The sequence below is a fragment of the Siniperca chuatsi genome, linkage group LG11, assembly GCF_020085105.1.
Source record: "Siniperca chuatsi isolate FFG_IHB_CAS linkage group LG11, ASM2008510v1, whole genome shotgun sequence".
Lineage (NCBI taxonomy): Eukaryota > Metazoa > Chordata > Actinopteri > Centrarchiformes > Sinipercidae > Siniperca > Siniperca chuatsi.
The window spans coordinates 14,611,662-14,638,608 of record NC_058052.1 but is presented as its reverse complement, the minus strand read 5'-3'; the positions used below and the strand labels follow the sequence as shown (position 1 = coordinate 14,638,608).

Sequence of the window (26,947 nt, the reverse complement as noted above, 5' to 3'; positions counted from 1 at the left end):
CTATATGGTAAATAGGGAGAGATTTCGGACACAGACTAAGTAACTGTTGGATTATTTTATGGTTGGGCTTATTTCACTCTTTCTACTTTTACTCTTGTGGACTATGTGTAATAAAAATAATTACTGTGTTGCACTTCCAATGGGGTCATACTGTAATGTTGGTTTCACACTTTGTTTCTGCCTGGCACGAGGGACAATGTAACTAATTTGACAGTTAGTCTATACTTGTGTGAGTCTAGTTCATTCATTCATTTTAACAATACCTTTGCCCTAAATCTAACTGTAATCACTATCATTGATTATTTTTGTTTTTAATCTGTTTTCACAGTTTTACAATTGCTTTCAGGAAAAACAAAAGGGCAACTCCTAACTTCAACCTTTATTGGAGGTGTGGTTAGCTCACTGCATAGCTATAACCCTACACGCATATACAGAAGAGTCTGCACCATTAGAGGTAAGTTAGAAAATGTTTTTTCGTAATTTGACTGACCCTTCAGCCATCTCACTTATCAGATGAACCTCATAGCCATGCACACCTGGCTATGCTTGCATGTGTGTGTTTATGTGAGGGGTGTTCTCACATGGCTGAAAAAAGTAGTTACATATGCCACACATACAGAGTTAACACAGAATGAGTGAACCTAAAGTAAACAAATCGTGGCAAACGTGGCAAATAAGCAAGTGCTAGATTCCTGGAAAACTGCTATACAGAGAACACAGACACACACACACCTAGTAAAATTGCTTTAAAGTGTCATGTGCTCCTTTTTCACAAAGGCAGGCAGAAACACAGGTCATGACATGTCACAGTGTGGAGTGGGCCACCACAGCTAAAAATAGCCCTGAGAGGAATCAGATTTGGAGAACCGGAGGTGGGAACTGATGAGATCACACATATGTGTGTGAGTGTGAGAGAGAGTGTGAGAGAGAGTGTATGTGTGTGTGTGTGTGTGTTTGAGTGTGTGAGAGAGTGTGTGTGTGAACATACACATGCACACACACAAAAGAAATCTGAGGAAATGGAGTCAGACTGACATCATGCAGACTCGGAGACAGACAAGCTGACAGAACAGCAGGAAGGCAGCAGAACAGAGAGTGGGAACAGAATGAACACACCACTACGACCGAGAGGAGGGTGTGAAGTGAAGTGACATCGAGGTACAGTGAAAAACTAGGGAGGAGCTAACTGCGGTGGTGATGATAAGGAGGATGACAACAAGATGGTGGAACTGGTGCAATTATTGGTTGTGATGTGAATGATGACGATAAGGGACCAAAAAGAAACCAAAGATGTAACGGCACACTTCTACATATAGTACATGACACTGTGGCCACGTGAAGTGTTGAAGTATATGAAATATTCATTCCTGCTCCAAACATGCAGCCTTTCAAGGACATCCCAGTATTAATAACACATGAAATTGGAACACTTGTGTCTGATAGATCACCCATGTAGTGTATATTCTGTTTTCCATATGAATATGATTTGAATATGTTTGATTTTCACCAAGGACGTGAAGACTTGTCTATGGAAAACTGGAAGACACTCAGGATGGAGAAGATGCAGTCTTTTCCTGTTTCTTTACAAAATGAAAAAAACAAACATATCAGCTATTCATACAGTACAAACTAATTGTTGGTATAATATTAAACTGCTTGTTTAAACTGCATGTTGCTTATCCTTCATGTAGTAAAGAAGCCAATCAATGCTCCATTTTGCCCTTTGTGACCTTTTGTTGTTTCATATCTACAAAGCAAATAATTAACTTTTATCCACTGCACTGAAGTCATTCCTACTGTACATGAAACACAAGCACATTGAGAGTAAAACCTTTGAAGATTTTTAAACATTTGTAGGAACCTCCGTAGATTTTTTTTTTTTTTTTTTTGGAAAACACAGAAATATGATTGATCAGAATTTCTTTTCAAAAAGTTAAGTCATTACAAAGATTTTTTTTTGGAATAAAATCCCCCCATTTTTTTAGAAGAGTGAAACGCGTTGTGCTGCTTTCCTTTGGATACAAAACAACACATCAAATAAGGTTTGAATGTCTGTTTCCTGCAATAACTTTTAGAGTGTGTTTGTCTGTCTCTGTGTACTGTATGTGATTAGAAACAAGTGAGACAAAGTCTTTGAATGCCTCCTCATCTTGTCTGCTTTGTATGTCTGCTCTGTTCCCCAAACTATGAGACATATCACTCACAACTGTGACACACAAACAGCCACCCGGAGGCATGGTTACACACACACACACACACACACACACACACACACACACACACACACACACACACACACACACACACAAACATGTTACTAGAACGCACAACTGACTGACAGAAATCAAGTTGATGCAGAGCGAAAAGATGACAGACAGAAGTGCCACTCAAGAAATTGACAAGCAAGTGACACATTTACAGTAACAGAAAGAAATAGAGACGTTGAGCATTGCTGTCAGTCAAGAGTGGTGGTGATAAAGCCTCTAAGGCAAGATATATTTATTAATCTATTTAGTTATTTATTTAATACATTTGTTGTTTAGAGTTTTTAATTTGTATTTTGTACCTTAATTTATGCAAGAAAAGTCAAGGGTGCTTAGTCTTGTTTTGATGAATTGTGGTTTTGTAATCCCATAACCATCATTATCTTCACTGACATAACTGACTAAATCAACCCTTTGTTCATGAGGGATGCCCTTTAACTTCCCTTCAATCTGAATTATCCGAATTTGATAGTCTGTAAAACACACAATCCTGTTTTATTAAACACACTTTACACAAATGTAATGTGCCCTGACATGTCATGGAAGATTACCAGCTGACACTGAAATAAATTAATGACTAAGTTTGAGGACGGAGACAGACTTTGGGGCCAGAATAATAAAAAAAGGGCTGCAGTGGGGAGGAGGTGTGAGAAAGAGATGCATATGCTGATGTTTAGGTTTGAAATGTTTGTGTAGAAAAAAAAACAGAAAATAAAATATTATTTAGAATATTGGACACATTCTACCTATCCCGACTTCTGTACTATCTCTTTTTAGAATTTGTCGCTTCCTTCAGCTTCCTCCTTTTCCCTGGTTTGGGTTTCCTCTTGCTTAACTTTACTTCCTTTTCCTCTCTTTATGTATCACTTCACCGGAACACACTCTTATCACCACAATCCTTTCCCTCCTGCCTCACCTCCATCTACATCCCCTTCTATCTCCCTGCTTCCCCTTCATTTCCTCTCTCTCACCCTCTTCTCACGCTCTCTTGCTCCCTCTCTGTCATGCTGACTATAGGTCAGCAGCACAGTCTCTCAAGGTCGTCCCTGTCCGAGGTCTGGAGTGCCCATGCCTGGATGGCTGAGTGGAACAGACAGCTTTGTCCCAGTTGGGGACCATCAGACTTTTAGTGCCTCTGACCACCGGCCTCCCTGGTGGATAGGCCTGATGTGCATCCTTTCTTTGTTCCCATCCACTGCATCCATTACAAAGAGTGTGACACAGAGAGAAACACAGGAGGAAGAAAATAAAGGAGTGGCTGTAAGAGGGATGAAATAAATCAAATTAAATGAGTGCAAAATGCTAACAATCTTTTTTTCTCTAATAGTCTAATATTCTGAAATTTTTACATCAGCCAACAAATATGACATATGGTATACTGTGTAACGCAGGATGCTTTTACACCAATCCTGTTTTCTTTGATTGATCCAAACCTTGAACCTTACTTTTTTATTTTGGTTTGTTTGAGCAGCTGAGAAAGATATCACACTCTGCACACACCAAACAACCACACAGAGATTGCCTGGAAATGTGGGTCTCTGTCAACTTCCAGGTGGATTGAAGTTTGGTTTGTTCATGGTGAGCAAATCACATGGACCAACCATGACAAAATAGCTGATTATTATTTGAAGCATGGCAGCCATTTTCCAATATTGCTGAGGCTTTACCTGCTTTGTCTTTTTCTAGTGGCACTTCTTTGATGGATGAGGAGAGTTGCAGTCTTCACTGATGATGATATTCACCTATTTCTTTGTGAGCTTAGACCCATATTAATATACTGTAGTGCCCTAGTGTGTCAGCGCTCAGCTGCTCCCACATATAGTTAGATTATTATTGTCTAAAAACTTAGCTCCTACATAACATCTACTGCATGGGGATCTCTCCATTAAGCTTACTTGGCAGGGGGTTCATAAATGTACGACTTACCATTATGAAGTGTTGTTATTCAAGCCTGCGTTTGCTGTTTAAATGTGATCTCCAGCAAATTCACAGGTCAGAGTTCACCTTTCAACTTTGACTGAACAGATGTTCTCAGTCTGCTGCACTGTGTTTAGAAATGGAGAAGTTATTATTCTAGCTAGTTTCTTAACTATTTTTAGTACATTATCACACTACCAGACTACAAACTGTACAGTCACTCTCATATACTGTTTATAGTTTGTCATCATTCTAATCAACATTTATTTATTACCCGCAACAGAGCCATGACATCATGTCCTTTTTTGGGGCAGAGATTGGGGAAATTTAGTATGGAAAATGTGAACCTACCTTACATGATCATACTTTTATTACATTATGCATGCGTATGTACAAGAAAGAATGAGACAGATATTCAGGTAAAAAATTCTATAACAGGCAGGCATCACATCACCGCCTATACAGTGCTCTTCTATGTATGTGTAAGTTTAAAAGCAATCAATTTACCCTCAAGAATGAACTTTGCACTGAAAGTAACGAGGCAGGTGTACACATTGTGCTCACATCCATACAGCAGTCAGAGTGTAACAGAGATCCCTGAGGCATTTAATATCTATAGTTAGCTTAGATTTATTCACTGCTCTGATAGCTATAGTTAGCAGTAAATTTATCCACCTGCCAAGGGAACTTGTCAACCAAGGATGGAAAATACACTTCCATTGAGTTAGTTAGCCTTTAATGACTGAGGGGCTGGCTGGAAAGAGCTGATTAGAAAATTAATTATTTATCAAAATACTACTAAAAATTTCCCCTGAAATCTGAAAAATTGAGAACAAGTCATTAAGGTGTAAATTGAATGTTCTGAATTTCAAATCAGGGCTATAAGTCTTTATGTATGAGTGCATGTGTATGTGTGTGTGTGTTTGGTCTGGCAATGATGCAATTGGAGAAAGGAAAGAAAGATACAGGAATAGGATATAGGAATAGGTGGTTATGGAGGAATGAGAAAGAGGAGGTAAAAGAGGTAAAAGAAACACAAGAAACTAAGAGAAAACTAAAAAGATATAGGAATGGAATAGATACAAAGAAACGTGGGTAGTGTATAGAGATCAAATAGAAGATCACAGAGCTGAAGTAGTAAGCAGTAAAGAGGAGTTTTTTGATGATGATGATAATGATGATACAGACATGGATGTTGGGGCTACCTAGATTGGGTCAGCATGTTGAGGGAGATCTGGAGGACACAGGAGGTAATGGATACATGTTTGGAAAACAGTGGAACATTACTCGTTCTCTCTGAGTGCAGACAGAAGTGAAAAAGAGGGTGGTTCACTTGACCAGTCTGAGGTCAAGGAGAAAGACCTGGAGGAAGTGCCACTTCACCGCTACTGGAGATAAAGGTGAGCATGGGTATTTTTCTGTGTGTACAAATATAAGTGAGCACAACATGTGCAGTTAGAGAACTATGGCATTTTAGCCATATTTACATATTGTACAGTACATTAACTTTATGTATTTTACTTTTATTATGCATAATTATCACAACCTATATACTAATGCATTCTTGTTTCTTTAGTGCCCCTGTGAGCTTGATATACATTATAATGGATAATTTGATAAAGTAATGGATGTTACAGCCTATTAACTTCAAAAGCTGCAGCAAATTTTGAATATGGGGGGGGGGGTAACTGTTTAATATATGGAAACTTTCCATTAAGACAGAAGTTACTTAAGCTGTATTTCACCATAGACAGAGACACAAACAATCTTTTGTTGACCAAGTAAGACATATAAGTTTTTGTCCAATTTCTTTGAATTTGTTTTCCACACACACACACAAACAATAAATTAATAAATAAAACGCCACAATAGCTATTTTAGAAGCCAATTTTAGCAAAATTTCTAAAGAATATTTAACTAGAATTTTAGCATAGTCTCCCAAATATGTAGGTAATACATTTTTTTAAACTGACTATGCTAAAATTGCAGTCAGATATTCTTTTTAGAAAGCACCGAGGTCTCATTCTGGGTGAATTTATTGTTTCCTTCTTGTCATAAATGAGGCTCTAGTGAGTGAAAGACGATCAAAAATATAAAACCTTTTCCTTCAGTTTCTCCTCTTCTATGCACATTTCATCAAAAGCAAACTGACCTACAAGCAGATGAAGATCAAGAGGCCACTCTGCACCAGATGATAGTGCAGATGAGGGATGACAGGAACAGCCTGATGTACTGTACTATCCAATTAGAATACAGCTCAAATCGGCCTTAGCTTTGGGCGAAAACTGAAATTTAATCACATATTATTTCTAGCTTCTTGTCTTTCCCTCAGTATCTCTTGAGAGGAAGTCAGAGAGCTGGTCAGAGGTGAGAAGGCTGTAACCTGCTTTAAATCATGTTGGAAATGGATATAAGAAGTAGAAACTCCAGATACCACACTGATATAGACAGTACAGCACCTGATGAGCAGAGCAAGCTAGAGCACTGAATCAATCAGCTTGGGACGGAACGAAATGTGAACAGCATGGAGCAGATTAGGGCTAAAACAGGGGAATAGATGCCAGAGAAAACAAAGGATAAGAAAGCAAGCAACAGATACACAGAGGGATTATTCAGCATACACGGAGTGCACAAATAACTACAAACCAACTGTCGCTTTTCCTTTAATAACTTGATCTGGAATGCCACTGCATGTGCATAAAATTGGCAGCACGTGCAAAATAGAATTTTTAAATATAGATCTTTAAAGAGGAATTTTTCTGCACAAGCTTTGACCTTGAACTTCCATGAGGAGTTTATTTTTAGGCCACCTTTTTATCTTGACTGTGAATGTACGAGTCATGAGGTGTCAACAACAGACAGAAACAGAAGCGAATATAATCAGCGCAAGCGAGATAATTTAAGTGAGAATCTTCACATGTCTGGTGACAAAATGAGTGTGTTCTTAAAATGGATGTGAGCGCTCAGACGTGATAGGATGTGGCATTTTTCTTTCTCCATCAAGTCCCTTTCTCACTTTGTCGCTTTCTATCTTTCCTTTCCCTCACTTTAAGATATTTTTTTTTATTATGTCACACAACAGATTATCAAAACAGTTGTCACAACTTGGTACTGCGGCCAAGAAAATAATAATCTCAAATGAAGTGGAACTAAATTTTGTAAATGAATCTGAATATATTCCTCTTTTTCCGCCTTGCAAGTCATGCTTACCCAAACCTGAGGCTTCAGCGCTGCTTCCTGCTGGGTTTTCATATTGCCTATTGTGCATTGATGTGAGACAATGGAGTGTCTCCTCTTCAACCCATGATAAAACACACAAGCAGGGGGCTTTAGTTTGGAGTAAGTTATCCTTATGGTAATGAACAATTCCCTTCCCACTGAGAGTGCCATTACCACACACTGTGATATGGCTTAATACTCTCCACGCACGCAAATACAGCAACACACATGCACACACAGTAACCCCTGCAAGCACTCATCAGAATTTGCCACCACAGATGTTTTATTCATTAAGCCTGAAATTGACGTTTAATGTCAAATTTCATGTGAAAGTGATGGACGGGTATGTAATGACATTTGTCAGAGGCAAGAGGGAGGGTACAGAAGTGACACTGTAAAACTTAATAAACTCTACAGGTGCTTGAAGGAGAGCAGTTCAGACGAAAGATACATATACAGTACATACTCCTCACCTGAGTAACATGATGCATTACTGAAATATTGACCATCAATTACAATGATCCCAATCGAGCCAGTCAGTACAACTGAAACACCCAGACTCTTCACCAAATAACAGTATTAGAAAGTTTTCATAATAAAATACAAATGTAATAGCAGCACCATCTCATACACACATAAAGCTCAGCTATGCTGGGACAGAGGCTTGGACCCAACATATTTTATTCATAGATAAAAGGTTGATAACAAAATCTCTTTGGTCATAGCCCCGAGTGTGCTGCAAAGAGAATCAGCTTCAAGGTACTAGAACTGACAAACAGAGTTAGTGGAAATGTGTGTGTGTGTTTCTGTCAATCTGAGCCGATGTGTGTAATTTATGTGTATATACCATCACTGGTGTGGAAGTATACATGCCCATGCAACAGAAAGGTGAAGCAGCACATGGGGGAGGTAATCAGAAGTTATTAATTAGAATGTACGAAGTTCAAATGGCCTCTGGACGACGAGTAATGCCCAGTTTCATTTAGAAAAATGTTAAAGCCCATAACAATTGACTCCTACTCTGAAAGAAGAAAATGAATGTAACTATTTCTTGGTGCTCATATATATACCGTGAAGTGAAGGTGAAAGTTTCCTGCAGTAGAATATGTAGGCGCTGTGGTGTAGAGTGCATTTTAAAAAAATGAATAAGTCACAGGAGGCTACTCTCTGCAAGAATAAACACATGATCTGGATCACCTGAAGAGAATTAATATGCAGTAATGACCAGCATGTATTGCTGCTCGTTACACAGCTAGCAAAGACATGAAATATTGATTTAAGACTCTCTATTACCAGCTAAAGCAATTTACAAGCCAAAAGAACACGTTTGTGTACAGTTACCATGGAGTAAAATTAACTGCACTTTGTCACTGTGAAATTACTGTGAAATGGTCATTTGTTATTTAGCAAAAACAGAACCAGAATGTATTCAGTGGTCACTACTATGTACGCTTGTAAACATGTTCAAAATACACAGACAACTAGGAAAAACTGGGTTGTTTGATGTGATTATTGACAAGGAAACAATGGAAAAGTGTCAACTGACCATTCTTGCTGTGGACAGTTTTTGACCTGTGAAACGCAGGTGTAACTACTTAATTTAGGCCCAAAGGCCTTTTTCATGGATTCAGTGTTTTTATTTCTCCACCATGATAAGATTATGTGGTATTAGTACAAACTACAAAACAAGAGCATAACATGAACATGTGACAATATACTGTACACACTGGGCAAAGATTAAATGATGTGAAAGAATATAAAATAAAATGGACATATCTGTTTGTCATGTGATGTGAGCAGGTTAGCAGACAGTTGAAGCCCCTACACACCCATGGTACACCCAAAAAGGTGTTTTCACTTATGTTGCTTGACTAAAGCCTGCTTAGACCTCTTCTCAGGACTGTATGGGCATCTAGAGACTGTTTTCATTTGACATCGGTCTTAAGTTTTGTTGAACTTCTTACTGTAGAACAACTTACATCTTTATCATCCATATTGACATATTGGTACGTCATGTAATTCCCAGCAGCTCCACCCAATTCAACAGAGAGCAGAGGTCTAATCTGCAGAGGTCGCATGGCCTTTAAGCACAGGCAGCATAACAGAAACATTATCCCAAATGAGATCACAAATCCAACCTCTTTATTTTCATGTCAAACTACAGCTGTTATTACTTTTTATTTATTCACTTAATGAAACATGTGTCTTATTTTTGCAAAATAGCATGTTTTTCTTTAATTAATTAATTTATTATTTTAATTTTATGCTCATTTCACAAAATTGTGGAAGACCAAGCTCCAATGACTGCAGCTTTCTGTGTCTCCTTTACATATCGCATGAGACACTATAATGACACAAAGCAGAGACATCATGTGACATTGATGGGGACAGGAGGTACTGTAGGAGGAGAGGAAAGGGTACTGAAAGAAGAAGGAGGCCTGTGGTGTCAGTTTGGACTGTTTATGTTAGATAAGAGCACAGCTAAAGGACAGATCAATAGGGCTCACAGAGATTCTATACAGCCAAAGCCACAACATCTACAGAATAAGATAGTGTCATGCAACAGAGTGAAGTGGAAAGGGAAGATAATGTGTGCACAGTTGGTGACGGTGAACTGGTATACTTAATGTATGCATTTGTGGGCAAACAAGTTGAACAGTATTTAATACATCTTAATTGCACTGAACAGAGCTAGTAACACTATTAGGTAAATCGACACAAACAAAGCTGTAGGGCAGAGAAGGAGAAGAGGACACAAACACACATTCACACACACACACACACCCCAGCATGGCCTTGTTTCCCCTACAGAGGCTAATGAAACAAACTAATTAGTGGGCAAAGTAGGGGCCAGAAGGAGGGTGACTACAAATGACTGTCATCAGTAATGTGCACACACACAAATACCAACAAACCATAACCAGACAAAATCAGGCTCCTAACCATCGTGTAGGTCTGTGGTGGGACAGGTAGGGGATTGGGATTATATTATAGACACAAGAGCCTATCCAGAAACACACTGTGCAGTATCAAGACTCAGTAGGGGTATAAAATCAAGAAAAAACTGCTAGAATTTTTCAAACATAGCCTACTGACTTTATCCAGTGAGGTGGAATAAAAACACCAATTAACATGGGGTTTCTTAATGTCATGTGTCCTTTTTTGCATAGGTTAAATCACTGTTAGGTTCATACACAGTTTGACGGTAGAGTCAATTCTGTCTCTCCATGCCTGACTTAAATGGCACGTCCCTCAGCACCTTGGCACAGCCAAAAATGCCACAATACCCAAATACCAAACTCTAAATGGCCTTGATGAAATCCCTATGTAGCACAGCCATTATACAGTTCAGCCCTTACTGGCTCCCATCACACTGAATCTCTCTCTCTCTCTCTCTCTCTCTCTCTCTCTCTCTCCTCCTCCTCCTCCTCCTCCCCATTGGAACAGACACACAGGAGCCAGTAGTCATGGTAACTCCATTCTGGGTAAACTTCTGGTATGTGCACACACACACACACACACACACACACACACACACACACACACACACACAATGTTTTTAATAAATACTTCATGGATGGGAACTGATGAAGGGGCTTTGAGACTGTGGTAACTAGTTAGCTGTCTGAAGAGTGAGTAGTTTGTTTCGCAAGTACAATGTCAAACATAATTTACCAATGTTTCTATTTCCTTATCAGACTATATATTGTGTGTGTGTGTGTGTGTGTGTGTGTGTGTGTGTGTGTGTGTGTATCTGTTTGTATGTGGGTATGCACGAGGCACCCAACAGATGTTCGAAACCTTATTCCAACCTTTTGAAACATTTTAATGGGTGCAAATTAGCACGTTAGCAAAATCAAAGTCAATTCATTATTGATATATTTAAAAATGCATATCTATGGTTGATTGTTGAATGAAACAATACAATGCAAATTTTGATTATGTGACTGTGCAATAGTGTTTTAAATGCTTTGGTATAGAAGTTGCTGAAAAGGATGAGGCCGGTGTTATTCTGTATTTTTCTTATTGTCTCATTGGCACCAATAAGCCCAAAACCTTAAAAAAAATCTTTAAAAAAAGACTCAAATATATAGTTACATTTTTTAAAAAGGCTCAGTAATTTCTTTAAACAGCTGGGCACCATGATTTTAGCAAATGTTAATCAAACAGGAGTAAATAGTGTATTTGTAGGGAACTATTTTCAGGGGATTATATATATATATTATAGAAGATCACCAGCCTTATCATTTTATTAAAGTCAATTAATCAACCAAATTTTTCCATTATGTAATTACTATATTGTAGTATTTTAGAATACATTTATTTCAGTGTGTCACTGTTGAATCCAAAGTTTGATTGTTTGAGTTTTAAATGCTTTAATACTGAGGTTTTACTGTTTTAATGTGGTAATTGGTCACACATTTGTTTCCTAAGAACTAAATGTTAAAAATATCAAAAGCATCACTCTGAGCATCTTTATCAGCACATATATTGGTTATTGTTTCTTTTCCAAATGACTGAACTGGGTATCATACCCAATGTTACTGTTTTGGTCAAGACACAAAGTTCATACATGGGTTATAATGTGTGTCTATGTGTGCGCATGTCTCTCTACACATGCACGCAGTTGCTGCTTTCAGAGCACGAACACGAAGCTCTGCAGATGTCAAAGTCTTAAGAGATAACGAGGAGAAAAGCAGAGGTGGAGATGAGCGGCTTGGATGTCAAATTAGCATTCACACACTGCTCTATTGACAAGGTCATCTAAACACTGCTTTATCTCCTCCTTCTAGGATCAACTGCTTGGATTCAATAGAACCACCCTACTTTGTTGTGTCTTCCCCAAGGCAATCTGAGCTACTGCCCAATATCACTCACAAGAAAAAAAGAGGGAAATTAATGTAAAGCTTAGCAGCAGGCTGTCAATAGGCAAAGTTATAGAGGGTGTTTCTGGCAAAGAACACTTTATTCAGCCAACACTAAGCTCAGTAGGACAAAGAGTGTGAGGACATAAAAGAAATAAGATTTTGACCAAGCGCATACAACTTCATTCTAATCTCAGTGCACAGATTAGCATTATAAAGTTGTGTGTAACTGTACAGGGAGAGCTAGAGAGGAGAATGGGTGAGTTGATGTCATACTGTGAGTTGGATAAAAGGCTGTGTGTGTCTGAGAGATTCTCAATGGAGGTGGAATGCCACATGCTTCCAGAGGACAATCTGTTTAACTGCTAGAGAGAGAGCAGGAGGAGAGAAAGGACAGAGCTGTGAAGGGAGGGGGGGGGTGTCAAAAAGCAAATAGAAAAATGGAAAGAGTGAGTTCATTCAACACCAACAGCTTTTCTAAATCTCACTGTGGATACTGATCATTGATTTTATTATTATGCATAGGAATTGAGCAAAGTGGAAAAGACATATGCCCACAAGTATACATACATGCATATAGATACAATACATGTGAATAATGACTAGAATCTTCAAGCTGTTTGATGTCAACGCTTTGTGTGGTCTCTCTGTCTGGAGATGAAACAAACCACTCAGATGTACTGTATACACATACACACAGATGCACACCATGGACACACACACACGCACACCCTACAAGTCCACTTACTCTCTATGAAAAAATATGCTTGTTTTGGATGTATGCAAATTAGGAGAGCATTTGCTATACCATCATTCAAGTAGAAAACAAACTGAGCCACAGACACAAGACATTGAACTGATGGACCAAAAACAGAACCATCAGCAAAGATTAGAAACCACAGCAGGTCTTTGAGCTGAACACCTCTGCTAAATACACAACAAACTCCACTGAAGACCATCTCCACTTGGCTTCTGTGCTCACAAAAGAAGCGGACCCACAAGCAAACCTCTGGGTGTGGAAGTGGAAGTTTTGGGTGCCTACCTTGGGTGAGCGTTCCCATGAGGAAGTGGTAGAAATAGCGAGCCACCTTGGTGAGCTGCCTCTTGCACCTTTTCCTACACTGGCTCATCTTGGTGCAGCTGTGGTGGAGGTGGAGATGATGCTAGTGATGGTGGTGTTAGTCGGCTAGTCTGCCGGGAGAAGCAAGCTCTCAAGGTAGGAGGGAGGAACCGAGCACTGAGTGTGTGTGTGTCTGTAGGTGTGTGTGTGTGTGTGTGTGTGTGTATGGAAGTCTGACTGCCTCTGCCTCTCTTCTCCTCTTCACTTACCCCTTCTCTTTGCTCTCTCTGTCGTCCTCCCCCCTTTCTCTGTCTCTCCGCTCTTCTCTCCACCTGTAGGGCGCTGGCTGTCAATCAGCCAGTAGCGCTCTGTCCCCTCCCCCTCCAGTTCTGAGAAGCCCTGTTCTGGCCTCTCATTGGCTGTGAGCGGAGCATGGCAGAAAATTACGGACCGGCGCACATGTGAGAGTGTGGGTGTGTGTATGTGTGTGTGAGCAGTATACTACAAGGAGGTTGGCTTGAGTGGCAGGTGGTGGTTTTTCTCTAGCTGCACACTCCACACCATCTTGTTGATGTTGTTTTTTTCAAATTTTCCTCCACTCATGGCTCATAAAGAAGGAGGTTGAGTAAAGTGACAGAGGAAACAAAGCAAACCTATTAATTAGCATCACACACACCATACTTATCTGACTGTGTGTCTGTCTCTTGCTCACTCATTAATGGTATTCATAACACAGAGAGGAAAAGGACGAAGAGGAGGTGAAGAGAAGGAGCAAAAAGGAAAAGTGAAGGTACACGAATAGACAAATAGGGAGGTGGAGATGGGGCAAAAAGGGTAATGCATAATTCATGTCTTTCCCTCCTTTTTCCGATAAGGTAAAATTTTAAAAGAGAGCAAAATCTTGACAGGAGAAGGAGGTTGTTTAACAAATACCAGCCCTCACCAGCAGATGATGAACGGATTATTATCTGCCAGCAGAGAGGGAGGAGTAGAGGGAAGAGGGGAAGAGAGAGGAGGAGCTTTTAAATCCTGTGCCACTTAGAAAGAAAGGTATTTATGTAAAGCTGTTCTGCCTCCACTCGCTGTCTCACTCAATGTGAACAAAGCTTGCAGAGTCACTAAACAAGGAAACACACTCACCTAGTTTTCTCTGTTGACACATTTTATTGTTTTTACCTCTACAACTCCCACATTACCCTACTAAACTACTGCCACTCCACCTTTATCCTCTCTCTTTCTCCCTGATGCTGAATTAAAAGTGATTACCGTTACCACAGCAACCCCAGACTCAGCTTTTTCTGGTAGTGGCAGACGCGCACGCACACACACACACACACATTTACATACACATCTGTCTGTTCTTTAGGTCAAAGAGAAAATCAAACATCAGGCAGATGCTTCCTCTAAACGCTCTTGTTCTCTTTCTACAGGCTCTGCGTTCTCATTCTCATTTAGAAGGCACAGAGAGTGGTCAAAGTGCAGGTGAGTGTTTGACAGCGAGCTGTTCTGGACTCTTACGAGTCAATGCAACACTGCCAGACAGAGTAAAGAGCCCTGACATAAACAAGTAACACAGAAGGACTTGATAGTTAGATTCTGAGCTAAGGGACTTAAGAACATGTTGGAGAGCAGATGGCAAAGACTTTAAGTTTTTCTGACTCAGTATTATAGACCGTATTAGGATTACTTACAAATTATTAACTTTGACTCCTGGCTGCTTGGTTCAGGGATCTTCAGGTTAGGATTAACTCACTGAGTGTGAAAGCAGGGTTTCGTACATCACTGCAGGCAGTCCCTATGGTGCCTACTACATGTACCACTATTCAGTGTGTGTGAGGTTTTCATTGGTAACTTGTCAGACACTTAGCTCAAAGTGGCTATAATCAATGTTTCTATATTAAAGATGGATCACATGACTACTTGAACCCACAGACAATAATCACCAACTCTGCTGTTCTTCTCAGCTCTACAGAGCTTCCTAGCGTCTTTCAGCTCATACTGCTTTCATTTTCCAGCCTGCAACTTTACAGTCTTGGTTCACTCTCAACACTCTCATCAGTATCGTTTTCAAGAGAAAAAAGCTCTGAAAACGCAATGTACACTACCTGCCGAGCATCAAACAGAAGACAAACAAAGTTAGCAACTAGCTGATGAACAGTGGAGAATTAGGCATGTAAAGAGCCAGATATTTACCTCAGGAGTTATGGAGATCAAAACAGAGTTAAAAGACAAGGAAAATTGGACTTACATTTGTCAGATGGACACAAACACAACAACAAATGAATGATAATGTTATTCTGTATCTACTGGATGTGAGAATGACAACTGTGTACTAACAAGTTTGCCATATAAACTTAAAAGGGTAGTGATTGCAGCTTGTCTCCTCTGCCCATAGTTATTGCAGGTTTAAGTTCCTTATCAAATCAAATGTCCCTGCTTGGCTGAAAATGCCTACTAACACACTTGCCATTGAACGTACTGTTAAAATACACAAAAACTGAAAAATGGCTACTTTGTTAGACTGAGTAAGTAGGCAAAACAACTAACTAGCTGTTTCTAGTCAGCAGCATTATTGCTACGCTATAATGTTTAGTAATAGTAAAATCAGAAAATAATTAATTAAAAATGATAAATTCTCATCTTACATACTTGTAAGTTACGACTGAATGATATGGTTGAAATCAATATAAAAAAAACTAATATCTCTATATCACTATATATCACGATATGGCATATGGATGCAAAATAAAAATAGTCAAATTGATGTTCAGCGCCACAAACAGTGTTGTACTCAGTGGTGGAAGAAGTACTCAAAAGCAGCAATACCGCAATTTATAAATACTAGTAAAAAAAGTATTATCAGCGAAATGTACTTAACGCTAAGGTAGGTAACATTGGAGAAACTAGCAGGAGACAGCTAGATTTTGAAAGTATCCAACCAAAAAAATCCCACCCCCACCCTTAAGGCCACTCTCCAAAGCCATGCCCCCAAAACACATTTTCATGCGCAATGTGTGCACAGGTAGGCAGCTAGGCAGGTAGGCCAGCCAGCCTGAACGAAATGATTGGCTGGGCAGCCACAGATACCACATTGTTTTCTTTCTTTTTTTTCAGAGCATTTGATTTATTGACTGCTGTCAGGATGTAAAGAGACTTTCTACCATTATAACAGTAATGCTTTTTGAAATACATTATCTACCCTACCTTTAAAGTATCAAAAGCATACAGTAATTACTCTTTAGGCAGAATGGCCCTGTGAGTGTTATATATTATATCATTGGATTATTATTACTGCTGAATGTTTGTTTAAGCAGCATTTTAATGTTGTGGGTGGAGCTAATTTTACCTTCTTCTTATACTATTGGGTAGTTTAGTCTATGGAAATGTATCATAAAATGCATTAAATGGGAATACACAAGCACCTCACTATGTAAGTATAGTGCTTGAGTAAATGTGCTTAGTTGCATTTCACTACTGGTTCTACTGTTAAGCATTATATCAGACAAAACTCTTCAAACATGTAAACAAAATGATGTTGTAATTACAGCTTGCTTGGCACCATTCATTTGGACATCTCATGAACCAAATTACCAACTTTAGAAAGTTTAGAAATGTGTAAATTGGTGACACAATATGATGATACGATTAGGACACACTTCTACTAGAAAATCAATAAATGATAATATTGAATTATCTCCCAGCCCTACATTATGTCACAGTAACATTTAAGTTTAGTGCCCTCTCACATCTGTTGGCATTGGTTGTTTCTATAGTTTATATTTGAAGAAAGTTTGAGGGAAAGCCCCCCATTGCCACACAGTGGTGAACCAGATAAAACATCCCACAGTGAAGCTCACTGCAGCACAGAAACTACAGGCAAATTTGTGTTGACATTAGTGGGCAAGTGGAGCAGACAGCAGTCAGCTAAACTTGTCTGCTCCCTGCAGCACCTGTCTTCATCATCCTGCCAGTATACTGTATGTCTGACTCTGAAAACATGTTATAAAATATTAGGTAATCCATGCTGCATTGCTCAATTCAGCAGATTTAGCTATTAGAAATGCCCAGTAGCGAAGAAGAAACAACAAATTCTATATTAACACATACTGAGGACATTTATAGCTAGACTAATTCATGTAAATTAAGTTGTAAAATGGTTAAACGTTCTCAGAAAAGTGAGCAAAATAATATTTAGAAAGTTTATAGATGAGCTGAAGCAGATGATGATCAACAGGATTATAAATAATCAATGAATAATCAGCTCTTTGTTTCAGCCTGCTAACTCGGCAGGCAGGTTTTTGTAAAGAAATGAGAGTGAAGCAACACACTGCTCGTCTCCCTAAGCCTATGAATAATAGAGTTTGCTAGAGTCTCATTGTAGCTTCAGGAAGAGAGCACAGATTCACACAAACACACGCACATAAGTTCATACACATACTGAGGGGTAAAAGCTGAAGAAGAACTGAAGCGACAGATTGAGTGATCAGTGTAGCATGAAGGATTACAGACTTGCAATGGTGGCTGTTACAACACACCATCTCCTGCCACACACATACGTGTGGACACAGGAGATCAGGGTGTATGATCTGATGATGAAAGGTTAAAGTTTAATAAAGCCAGTTTTGTTCTCAGGAGATGAATGAGTGGGAGAAAAAGAGACTAATCAACACTTATGCCTGGAAGTTAAAGCAAGGCCAGCACGGTTTTTGGACTATAAATCTGACTCAGACTTGAAGTCAGAAGTAATTTCTCTGAATTTCAGATGTCACTCAGGGATCCATCTTCCTCCCAGAAAAGCTTTACATATTCAACACTAAACTCTTTTACCTCCAGCTCTGACACTGTGGGTGACGCAGAGCATGTCAGACCCTCTGCAGATACATGACAGGTTTACGGAGGATGTAGAGAAGCTTGTCTGCAACACTCAGGCGCTGTCAGTTGAGCCAACCAGGCAGACAAACAGAAATAGTAAGAAGCAGTGGTAAAATTACACAATGTCAGGCTTAGCTGGCTGTTATCAAGCAGGAATATGAAGACTTTCTACAGGGGGTATGAAGGAGGTGATTAGAAGAAGTGGAAGAAAAGGTGTGGCTGCTCCAACATGAGAGATCTGCATGTGTTGTTGTTGTTTTAAACACTGTGACGCATGTCCAGGATTTGTGCCAAGACTCAGACTCCTGTTCTCAGAGTGTGTGTGTGTGTGTGTTTGTGTTTGTACTTGTGTTTGTTTCCGTCCAGGAGTCTGAGTCATAACCATCACCACCAAGATGTCCAGGGTGTGAACCTAGCAGAGCCAAATCCAGGCTGCAGTTCATTAGCAACTATTACCAAGAAACAATGCAAACAAAGAACACAACACCTCACACGGCAGGCCCTTTTAGCACCAATTATCAGCTGACAAAACCTTTTGTATTTAGTACTGATGTATTAATTGAGACTTCAATCAAATGCCAGCAGCTCTTAAATGTATTCATGCAAGGAATAAAAACAGTGTCAGTCTTAAAATGTCAGGGGAGTGATAAAAACACATAAAAATGGACAGACAGGGAGGCAGGAAGGAAGGAGGAACATGCTGGCAGACAGAAAGAGAGAGAGAGAGGTCAAACAGACAAGAAGAAAGATGAGTAAGGAGCAGGCAGACTTGCTGCACCATTGACCCGATGTTGAAGCTACAGATCTGCAGGCTGTCTGAGTGATTGGATCCATCATTAAGATGGAGACCCTGGAGGCGTAAGACCTGCCCTGACCATGAAGTGACTGTCAGAAACATCATCAAGCAGCCTGGAAATCTGAGGCTTTTTTGGCAGGTCAATAGGAGGATAAATATACCCGACTGTCTCATTGACCTCACCTGCTTCCCTTTTTTCTTTGCTTTTTTTTCTGTTTCTAAACTCCATTCAAACCTTGATTAGTAAGGTTTGTATTGAATGACATTCGGATACAGAGAAAAAATGTTCTGAAAGATAGAGTTTGTGTGTCTCGGTGTATGTATGTGTGTGTCTGCGCGTTGCGAGGGACAACATAATGATTTCCCACATATTTGGAATTGGTGCAGCACTCTGTGTAGCCTGTGGGTTTTTGCCATATGAGCACAAAGGCACACAGGAATGTTGGAGGGCAGATGTGACACTGACACTCAAGTATCTGGCAAAGACACACGCACATACACACACACACACATTTGTTTTTAACACTATTTATGTGGCAGGCAAAGGCACCAGCTGGTGAAACCCACTCAGCACTCTATTCACTGAGAACATGTGACTGTGGAGGGAAGGAGAGGAGAAAGGGAGGAGAGAGTGGAAAGAGAGGGAGGAGCGAGAAAGAGGCACAGGTGGAAACACTCGTCTTCAGGGATGTGCAGTTAAGCTTTAAATACAACCAAAAATTAAGAGTTTTTACAGAGAACCTTTCTCTATCCATTTCTGCTCCTTTTGCCCTCTTAAGGGCTGTAACAAACTGTGCAATTTGGATTGATAGGGAACTATAAAATTCTTGAACAGCATGTCTCCACTGGTACTGACTTAGGCCATATTCAAATTATCAGCGTTTTTCTGAATAAATAACAAATCTAATAACAAATGATCATCATATTGAGACCAAACTAAAAACATTTGATGCTACTGTCAACCGCATTCACTTTGTAGCCTGGGGTTTTTGCTAAACTCAATTTGCCTGGTAATCAGAACAGATCATGATACATTATAAAACTTGCAAATAGCAAGAAACTAATAATAAAGTATTTGCAAATTGCTATATATCAACAAGTTAGCTGCCCAGACTCCCCTACTCCCGCAAAGAATCCTGCACGGAGCCTTGTTTTTATGCCATTATGTAAATATGACTTAATCATTCTTTTCTGCCCCTCACCATAAGCACAGATGACAGATACTGAAGTAAACATCTTTCGGATTTTATAATATAAAGTTCCATCTTATGTCATGTCTTATCATTATGTTGGTCGTGCACATAAACCTTTGCTAAACTTTCCTAACACTGCCTTTCTATGATGGCTTCAGGCATAAATCACAGAATATCAATTAGTCCCAAACTTAATATATTTGATTTGTCTAACACCCATATGCACGCATCATTCAGTTAAAATGAACATGACATGCAGATTGTTTCAGGGATGTTACAGATTTACTGTTGAATAGTACATATTATAGGGCAAGTCAACAGCTGAACGAGCAAGGCTATCAACTGTATCCATGGTGATGGATGTTTCCTGCTTATTGAGAGTAGTGAGTGAGTCCCACAATTTACCTGTTTATTTATACCCTCCCCTTTAATGTGATGTGAGGGCTCTCCACAGCTTCAAGTATGACTTCATTCAGAATGGCACTCCATAGTGAAGTACAAGTTATAGGGATCATTTGGGAAAGGGCCAGTATACAGTACACACATATATTAAGTACAAGCTTTAATCTGGAATTCAAAGTTTTCAAAGCAACCCCTCAAACATCACACACTCTTGATTTAAGTATCACTAGGCCGTGAGTAGTTATTTGACTTCATTTTTTTGTTGTTTATTTGTTTTATTAGTAGAAGATAGATTTCAGTGGTGTTTGAAGCTGTTTGACACTGTGTGATTCCTAAAATCAGAAGCTTTGCTAGCAGTAGATGTTTCATAGTAGTCCATGAACATACTGTCGGGCCCTAATTAACCATACAATATGTTGAGACCCTTAGTTAAAGCTAATCTGACTTGTTCAATAAGAGCGTTCTTTTGGTTCAGCAGGTCTTACACATGTACCACATATTTTAATGTCACAAGTTGAAACCCAACTCACAGACCTTCCCCCTGGACATGACAGCCTTTCTAGCATTCCACACTTTAACTGAGTGATAGCTAATAAAGATTTGACAACAAAATATTGGAATCTTACAATTTAGCATCTCCTATTCCACTTAAGGATGGCATTTGGAATAGTTGCCAGTGTCATACGTCTCTATTCTGTGATTAGAAAATTAAAAGTTGTCTCTCATAAATATTTCATAAACACAACCCAGAGATATATCAGCAAGGTTTAAGCAACTAAAATTCAAGAAGAGAACAAGAGAGCAGCCATTCATGTCTGCGCCTTGTTAATATTTATCAGCAACACAATGAACACTGTTAGATTTTAAATGAGATGGTGATTATGCTTCATTAAACACAGCAGTGGTGCCATTGTGTAGCCAGTGGTGCAGATACTAAAAACCAGAACATAAGATCTATGACACTGCTGCCATCTGCAGGCAAAAACCTGCACAGCCACAACTCCAGGAGCAGTTATCTGCCCTGAGGGCAAACAGATTGACTGAGGGAAGGCACTGGGGGAAAGAAACTCATAAATTTCACAAACACATACATACACACATCAACTTCCAACTTTTATGAAGACCGGGGAGGAAGAGGGGATATTAATGAAGTCGAAACTCTATACGTAACCAATGATGCATGGCTTTTCCAGCTGGGAGAGAAATACAACTATAGTGCACTTTAATTTGAATACTAATGAATATTCATTAAAAGCTGTTCTTAAGATAAGAAAATATGGGTTGCAAAATAATTATTCGTGTATGTGTGTGTGAGCAAATATGTGCATTTTTGTCTGTAAGCATCTAAGGGATTGGGTTGGCACCAAGTATGGTGTTTCCTCCATCCCCGGTCTGACCACTAACAGACAACCTGATAGGCATTTGAGAGGGGCCTTCAGAGTTAGAATAAAGACTAGGCGACTGAAGGAGAGGCACTGGGTCATTTTCAGGACAGAGGATGTCTTAATAAACATAAAGGTGAACATAAATAAAAGTATTAAAATATACACAAGCGTGTTAGCTTCAGTAAGTTTCATATCAAATGTCAAGTATAGCACTGAAAAAAATGACAATCAAAGTAGTAATGTTTCCAGAAAGCAAAACTACCCATCTGCTGACATAAACCTGACGTAATAGATCATGAATAAACACATAAATATTATGCATTTAACACAGAGAAACACAAATCTGAAACGGCACTGATATCTACTGGTTCAGTCTCTTCACAACTCACAACTCAGTTCTGGCTACAGTGGTTTTTCATCTACAATATTTATACACAAACTTTGGATTATAGAGAGGGGGAAAAATGCCAGAAATTACATCTGGCAATTCATATTAAAATACAGTGTGGGGTGTTCAGGGCTGTGTCCAGTGACTTCAGAATACAGAAGAATAGCTGTACCAAACAGTGTAGACCAGTAGAGGGCAGATACAGACCAGTGAAACCATAGCTACTGAAAGTCTAAAAAAATATTGCATACAAACTCATAATTGTCCCTCAAAGAAAGAAATCATCACTTTTTCTTTCTACATTTCTTTTTTTGGGAGTTATAATGCCCTGCAGGCAAACTAGATTAGTAAGAAAGCAGCAAAATACACATGAAATTATACATTCCAATACTATACATTTCACCAATGCATTACCTCAACTCTGAATAAGTTAAGTTGTGGAAAGGTTGGCACCCACTCCAAATTAATATTAAAGTATATGGTTAAAACCATTTTATATCTTGGCAATGACTTCAGACAAATCCTAGCAAAGCAATTATTTGTGCCGTCTTTCCTTAGAGTAATGTCTAGCGCAAGTGTACGGCCGTCTGTTTTTAAATACAGTTAATTATCTCGCCTGCAGAAAATATAACAACAGTGTAATTGAACCATTAGAAGATAGAGTTAAAGGGTAAATGCAGAGATATTTACTGGGCTGGATCGGCCAACTGCCGAGCTGCTTCAGATTTAAGGATCAGACTTCTGGTTTGCTCCTTGCTCTGGGCATCAGAGTGATCTGTCAATTTGTATCACTTCAGTGTTGTGATGGCGAGAAAAAGCTGAAAGGTCATGAGAGGACATGGTGTGGTCAGGCCTTCGTTCATAGCATATACAGAAATACAGGAAGTCGAAATTGATCATTGGCTTCAGTGTGGTACAGCTACAACAGAAACAAAAAAATAAATATTAGACTCAAGCTCTCCTCCACTCTACATTAAAGCTATCCCAACACACATTCTCTTCTACTGTTCTCAGCTTTTATACCCTGTGGGAGCTCCTTACATATTCCTTTGGATAAAGCCAGAGATGAAGCTACTACTGTATGGAAAGATGAAGAAAGAAAGGGGACAGACCCAAGGGAGACAAGATTGACAAATAAAACAGTGAGAGATGAGCAGAGGAATGGATCACTGGGTCATGAGGTCTACAAATAACCCACAGGGGAGATGTGGCTTTCACATTGTTTTTATTGCCAGGCACTAACCAGCAGCAAAGTCAGCTAAGCCTAACGTTTGAAAAGAGGAGCACCAAGTCACACGCTGCTACCTGTACCTCTTTGAAGGCATCAAACAATCCGCGAGTGAAGAAAACGTCTCTGATATTCCTTAAGTGCCTGTGTCAACGTGAACTCTTGCTATCACTTCGCCTTTGCTACATCTTGTGCCACTCCTGTTTTACATGTTATCATCTAACAGAGACACTCTATATTTCCTCTGAAGCCTGTGTCTCTCTTCCTCTCCCTGTCACACCCAACCTCTTGGCTGCCTGACTGCTGTCTTCCCCCCCGCCCCCTTGCCTGTGGGAAGGCAGGCAGCAGGTGTTTTGTGACTTGAAGATCAGAGAGCCTCGGAGAGACGGAGCCCCTCTGAGCTAGGCTGCCTGTGTAGGAGGAGGAGAGAAAATCTACGCTTCCATTTTCAGAGTGTGTCTTCTCTTTTGCAACAGGAGAGAGCGCTTATCCCACCCCCGGACCACAATTGCACCAGTTAAAATACCAGTACGTGCGTCTTATCCACGTTACATGCTCGTGTAGGCCAGGCCAGTAAATATCCCTGCATTTACCCTCCAGCTCATGTGAGTTACTTGCTGCTGAGTTGAGGTGTCACTAGGGAGAAAGGCAGTGTGGGTGCACACATGTATGGACTAATATGGCAAATGAGGAGAAGAGAGAGGGAGTGTGAGATAAAGCAAGATAAATAAAAACTGTTTATCATCAGGTCCATTCTGTGCATCAAATATGCATATGTAACACTAAAATACAGTATGACTTTGCACTAATTAAATCAAACCTTCTTCAGGTAACCCGATTTCACAGCACCCCACTCTCTGACCTAAAACTAGTTTCAGTGATGCTGACTCAAATACTCCACGAACTCTTTCATTCTGAGAGTAGTTCATCGGAATTACACTTCATTAGTCTCCATGTAGCTGCAGTGATGATTCCTGTGTTAATGACGGGCACATTCTTAACACCATGTTGGGACTCCACAGATGAATTCATTCATTTGGGTGATTGTTAACTGAACTTTTGTTAGGAGACTGCATTCTCTTTTGTCCCACAATCCTGAGAGCCAATGAACGCAGCAGTGGCCAGTCTGACCTGTGACCCGGATGTCACCAGGTCAATAAAAAGGTCAGCGATCATTTGTTCTCTTTCTCCTGGAATCTTTTACTGCGGTGGACAGCCCATGGCCATCGTTCAACCTACTAGCTATTGGTGGTAATTCTGGTTACAGTTATTAATTTAATTATCAATCTTATTAATATTAAGAGTTCCAAATTGATAGTTTAGTGTATTTTATGAGACTCAATCAATTAAGTGGCTATCATTTCTCTTCTTTAAGAAGAGTAGTGCCCCCGAGGACTTTATTCATTAAAGTTATTTATGATTATCTTTGATAATTCTGATAGCTATAATTAATTGATTGCACCTACACAAGTGGGTCCCCCCCTTTAAACATTGTAAATCCCAACAACCAGAACCACATCATGTGTAGACTAGATCTTATTCACTGTCCCTCTTTCTCTCTCATCTGCTCACCTTTTCTCTAAGGCCAGCCTGCAAGAGTACTGTAAATGGCCAATTTAAAGACCATCCTCTATCTTACCTACCTTGATTATGTATTCTAAATAGAAAACATTCATGGAAGTGGCATAGCTTCCAACTTGTGGGTGGATGACTGTATGGAGTGCAACAGTTATTTCTGTATGACATAATTCTCCCCCGAAAACATCTTGCCTCGCCTCCTCTGACTTGCTTCTATGTTTGTTGTTTAAGGTTGGTTATGGTATGGTATGGTTTATGGTTGTTACGCATAAAAAGGAAAAGAAAAATAATTAATTAATTATTAACCATTGGTCACCTGTTGAGCATTTTAAAGTCATTTTCATGTAAAAATACTAAATGTGGTGGTTTCTGCCACTTAAATGCATGGAGCTGTAGTAAAGTACCTTTGGATTGCTGGTCAGACAAAATGATAAATTTGAGTTCCTTGGGGCTCTAAATCATGACGGTTACTTTTTAATATTTAAAAAAACATTTTTTAGACAAAATTAGTAATTGCTCGATTGAAGAAATTATTACTAAATGTATCAAAAAAGTAATTGTTGATTTCAGCCCTACTTCAGACTCCAAACTAGTCCAATGCTTTGCTCACCAATCACCACTGTGTGACCAACCGGTCTAAAATATTGCATGATTGAAAGGGACTATGGAAAAGTATCACCACTTTCCTTTCCAGTTCACTGCCTTTGTTTCCATCCCATGCATACATCTTACTGTCAGCTCGTTCAAAATAAACACATTTTAAAACATACTTAATGAAACTGTTCATATTCCGCTGCCTTAACCCGGGCAGACATTGTGTGTTTTTATCAGTCTTCACACTACATGTTTTAATCTGCAATTTCTGCACGGCCAAAAAAACTTACAACTTCTACACTAATACTGTACGGATTAATCGACCTGGTCACAAGATGGGTACTCACACTGAACGTAAACAAAACCCCTGATTGGTTTTGTGCTTTGACAATTCTAATAAAGTTTATTCAAACAAGACAACAACATCCTCAAAAATGTTAATGTGTTACTTTCTGCAATTCTACAAGGAACAGAACACAAGAAGAAAAAAAGAAAAATATGGAGCTGCAGATGACTGGAAGATGCAGACAATATGCCCCGTCTATTCTGCAGCAAAGTTCAGTTCTAGCACAGCACAGTCTACAGTAAACTACAGCAACCAAAACATGTAAAATACTACCCCAATAATATTAAAATAACCTTGTTACAGTTTAATCAAACGTCAATCTGACGGAAATCCATTTCTTAAGATTAGTTGGAGACGACCACTTCAGGTTTAAAATTAGAGCTGCTATGCCCCCTGCTGGTGATGACAAGTTTAACGTTGTTGTAAGAGTCATTGACTGCTGGAGTGAGCACAAAAGAGTTCAAGATACTGCTTAAGCTGACATGGACGTTCGTGGTTTTGGCAGAGAATGAGCTTGAGCCCTTTTGGTAACAGGTTGGTTACTCCATCCACTCTGCCACCCTAGTGCCGATGTATGTAATTTGTGTTTCCTCTTCATTGCCAGCCTCTGTTCCCCTCATGGCTTCTCGTGAGCCATTAACCAGGGGGCTCAGTCTGGTGTGTCTGATGAGGACAGCTGCTGGGTTAAATGACCCCATCTTTATCTAAATTATATAATCAGTCCTAATAGAACAGGGACAGATCAGTTCCATTGCTGTCAACCATCAGACGACAAGAGGTCACCTTCACTGTGATTTGGGCACAGCCCACCTGATTGGGAATCCTCAGACAGACTCACCT

At 39.5% G+C, this 26,947-nt stretch overlaps 1 protein-coding gene across 4 annotated transcripts in view; it reads right to left on the bottom strand.

Moving 5' to 3' along the window:
- LOC122883962 (Kv channel-interacting protein 2-like) overlaps positions 1 to 26,947 on the bottom strand; it is a 100,190-nt gene that overhangs the window by 37,360 nt on the left and 35,883 nt on the right. The window contains exon 1 of one of the 4 annotated variants that reach the window (XM_044213166.1): positions 13,308 to 13,640. The exons of the other annotated variants lie outside the window; for them this stretch is intronic. Within the exon in view, the coding sequence (XP_044069101.1) occupies positions 13,308 to 13,395 (88 nt within the window). The 5' untranslated portion in view covers positions 13,396 to 13,640. Of the gene's footprint in view, positions 1 to 13,307; positions 13,641 to 26,947 lie in introns of those variants that run through there. 4 annotated transcript variants of the gene reach the window in all.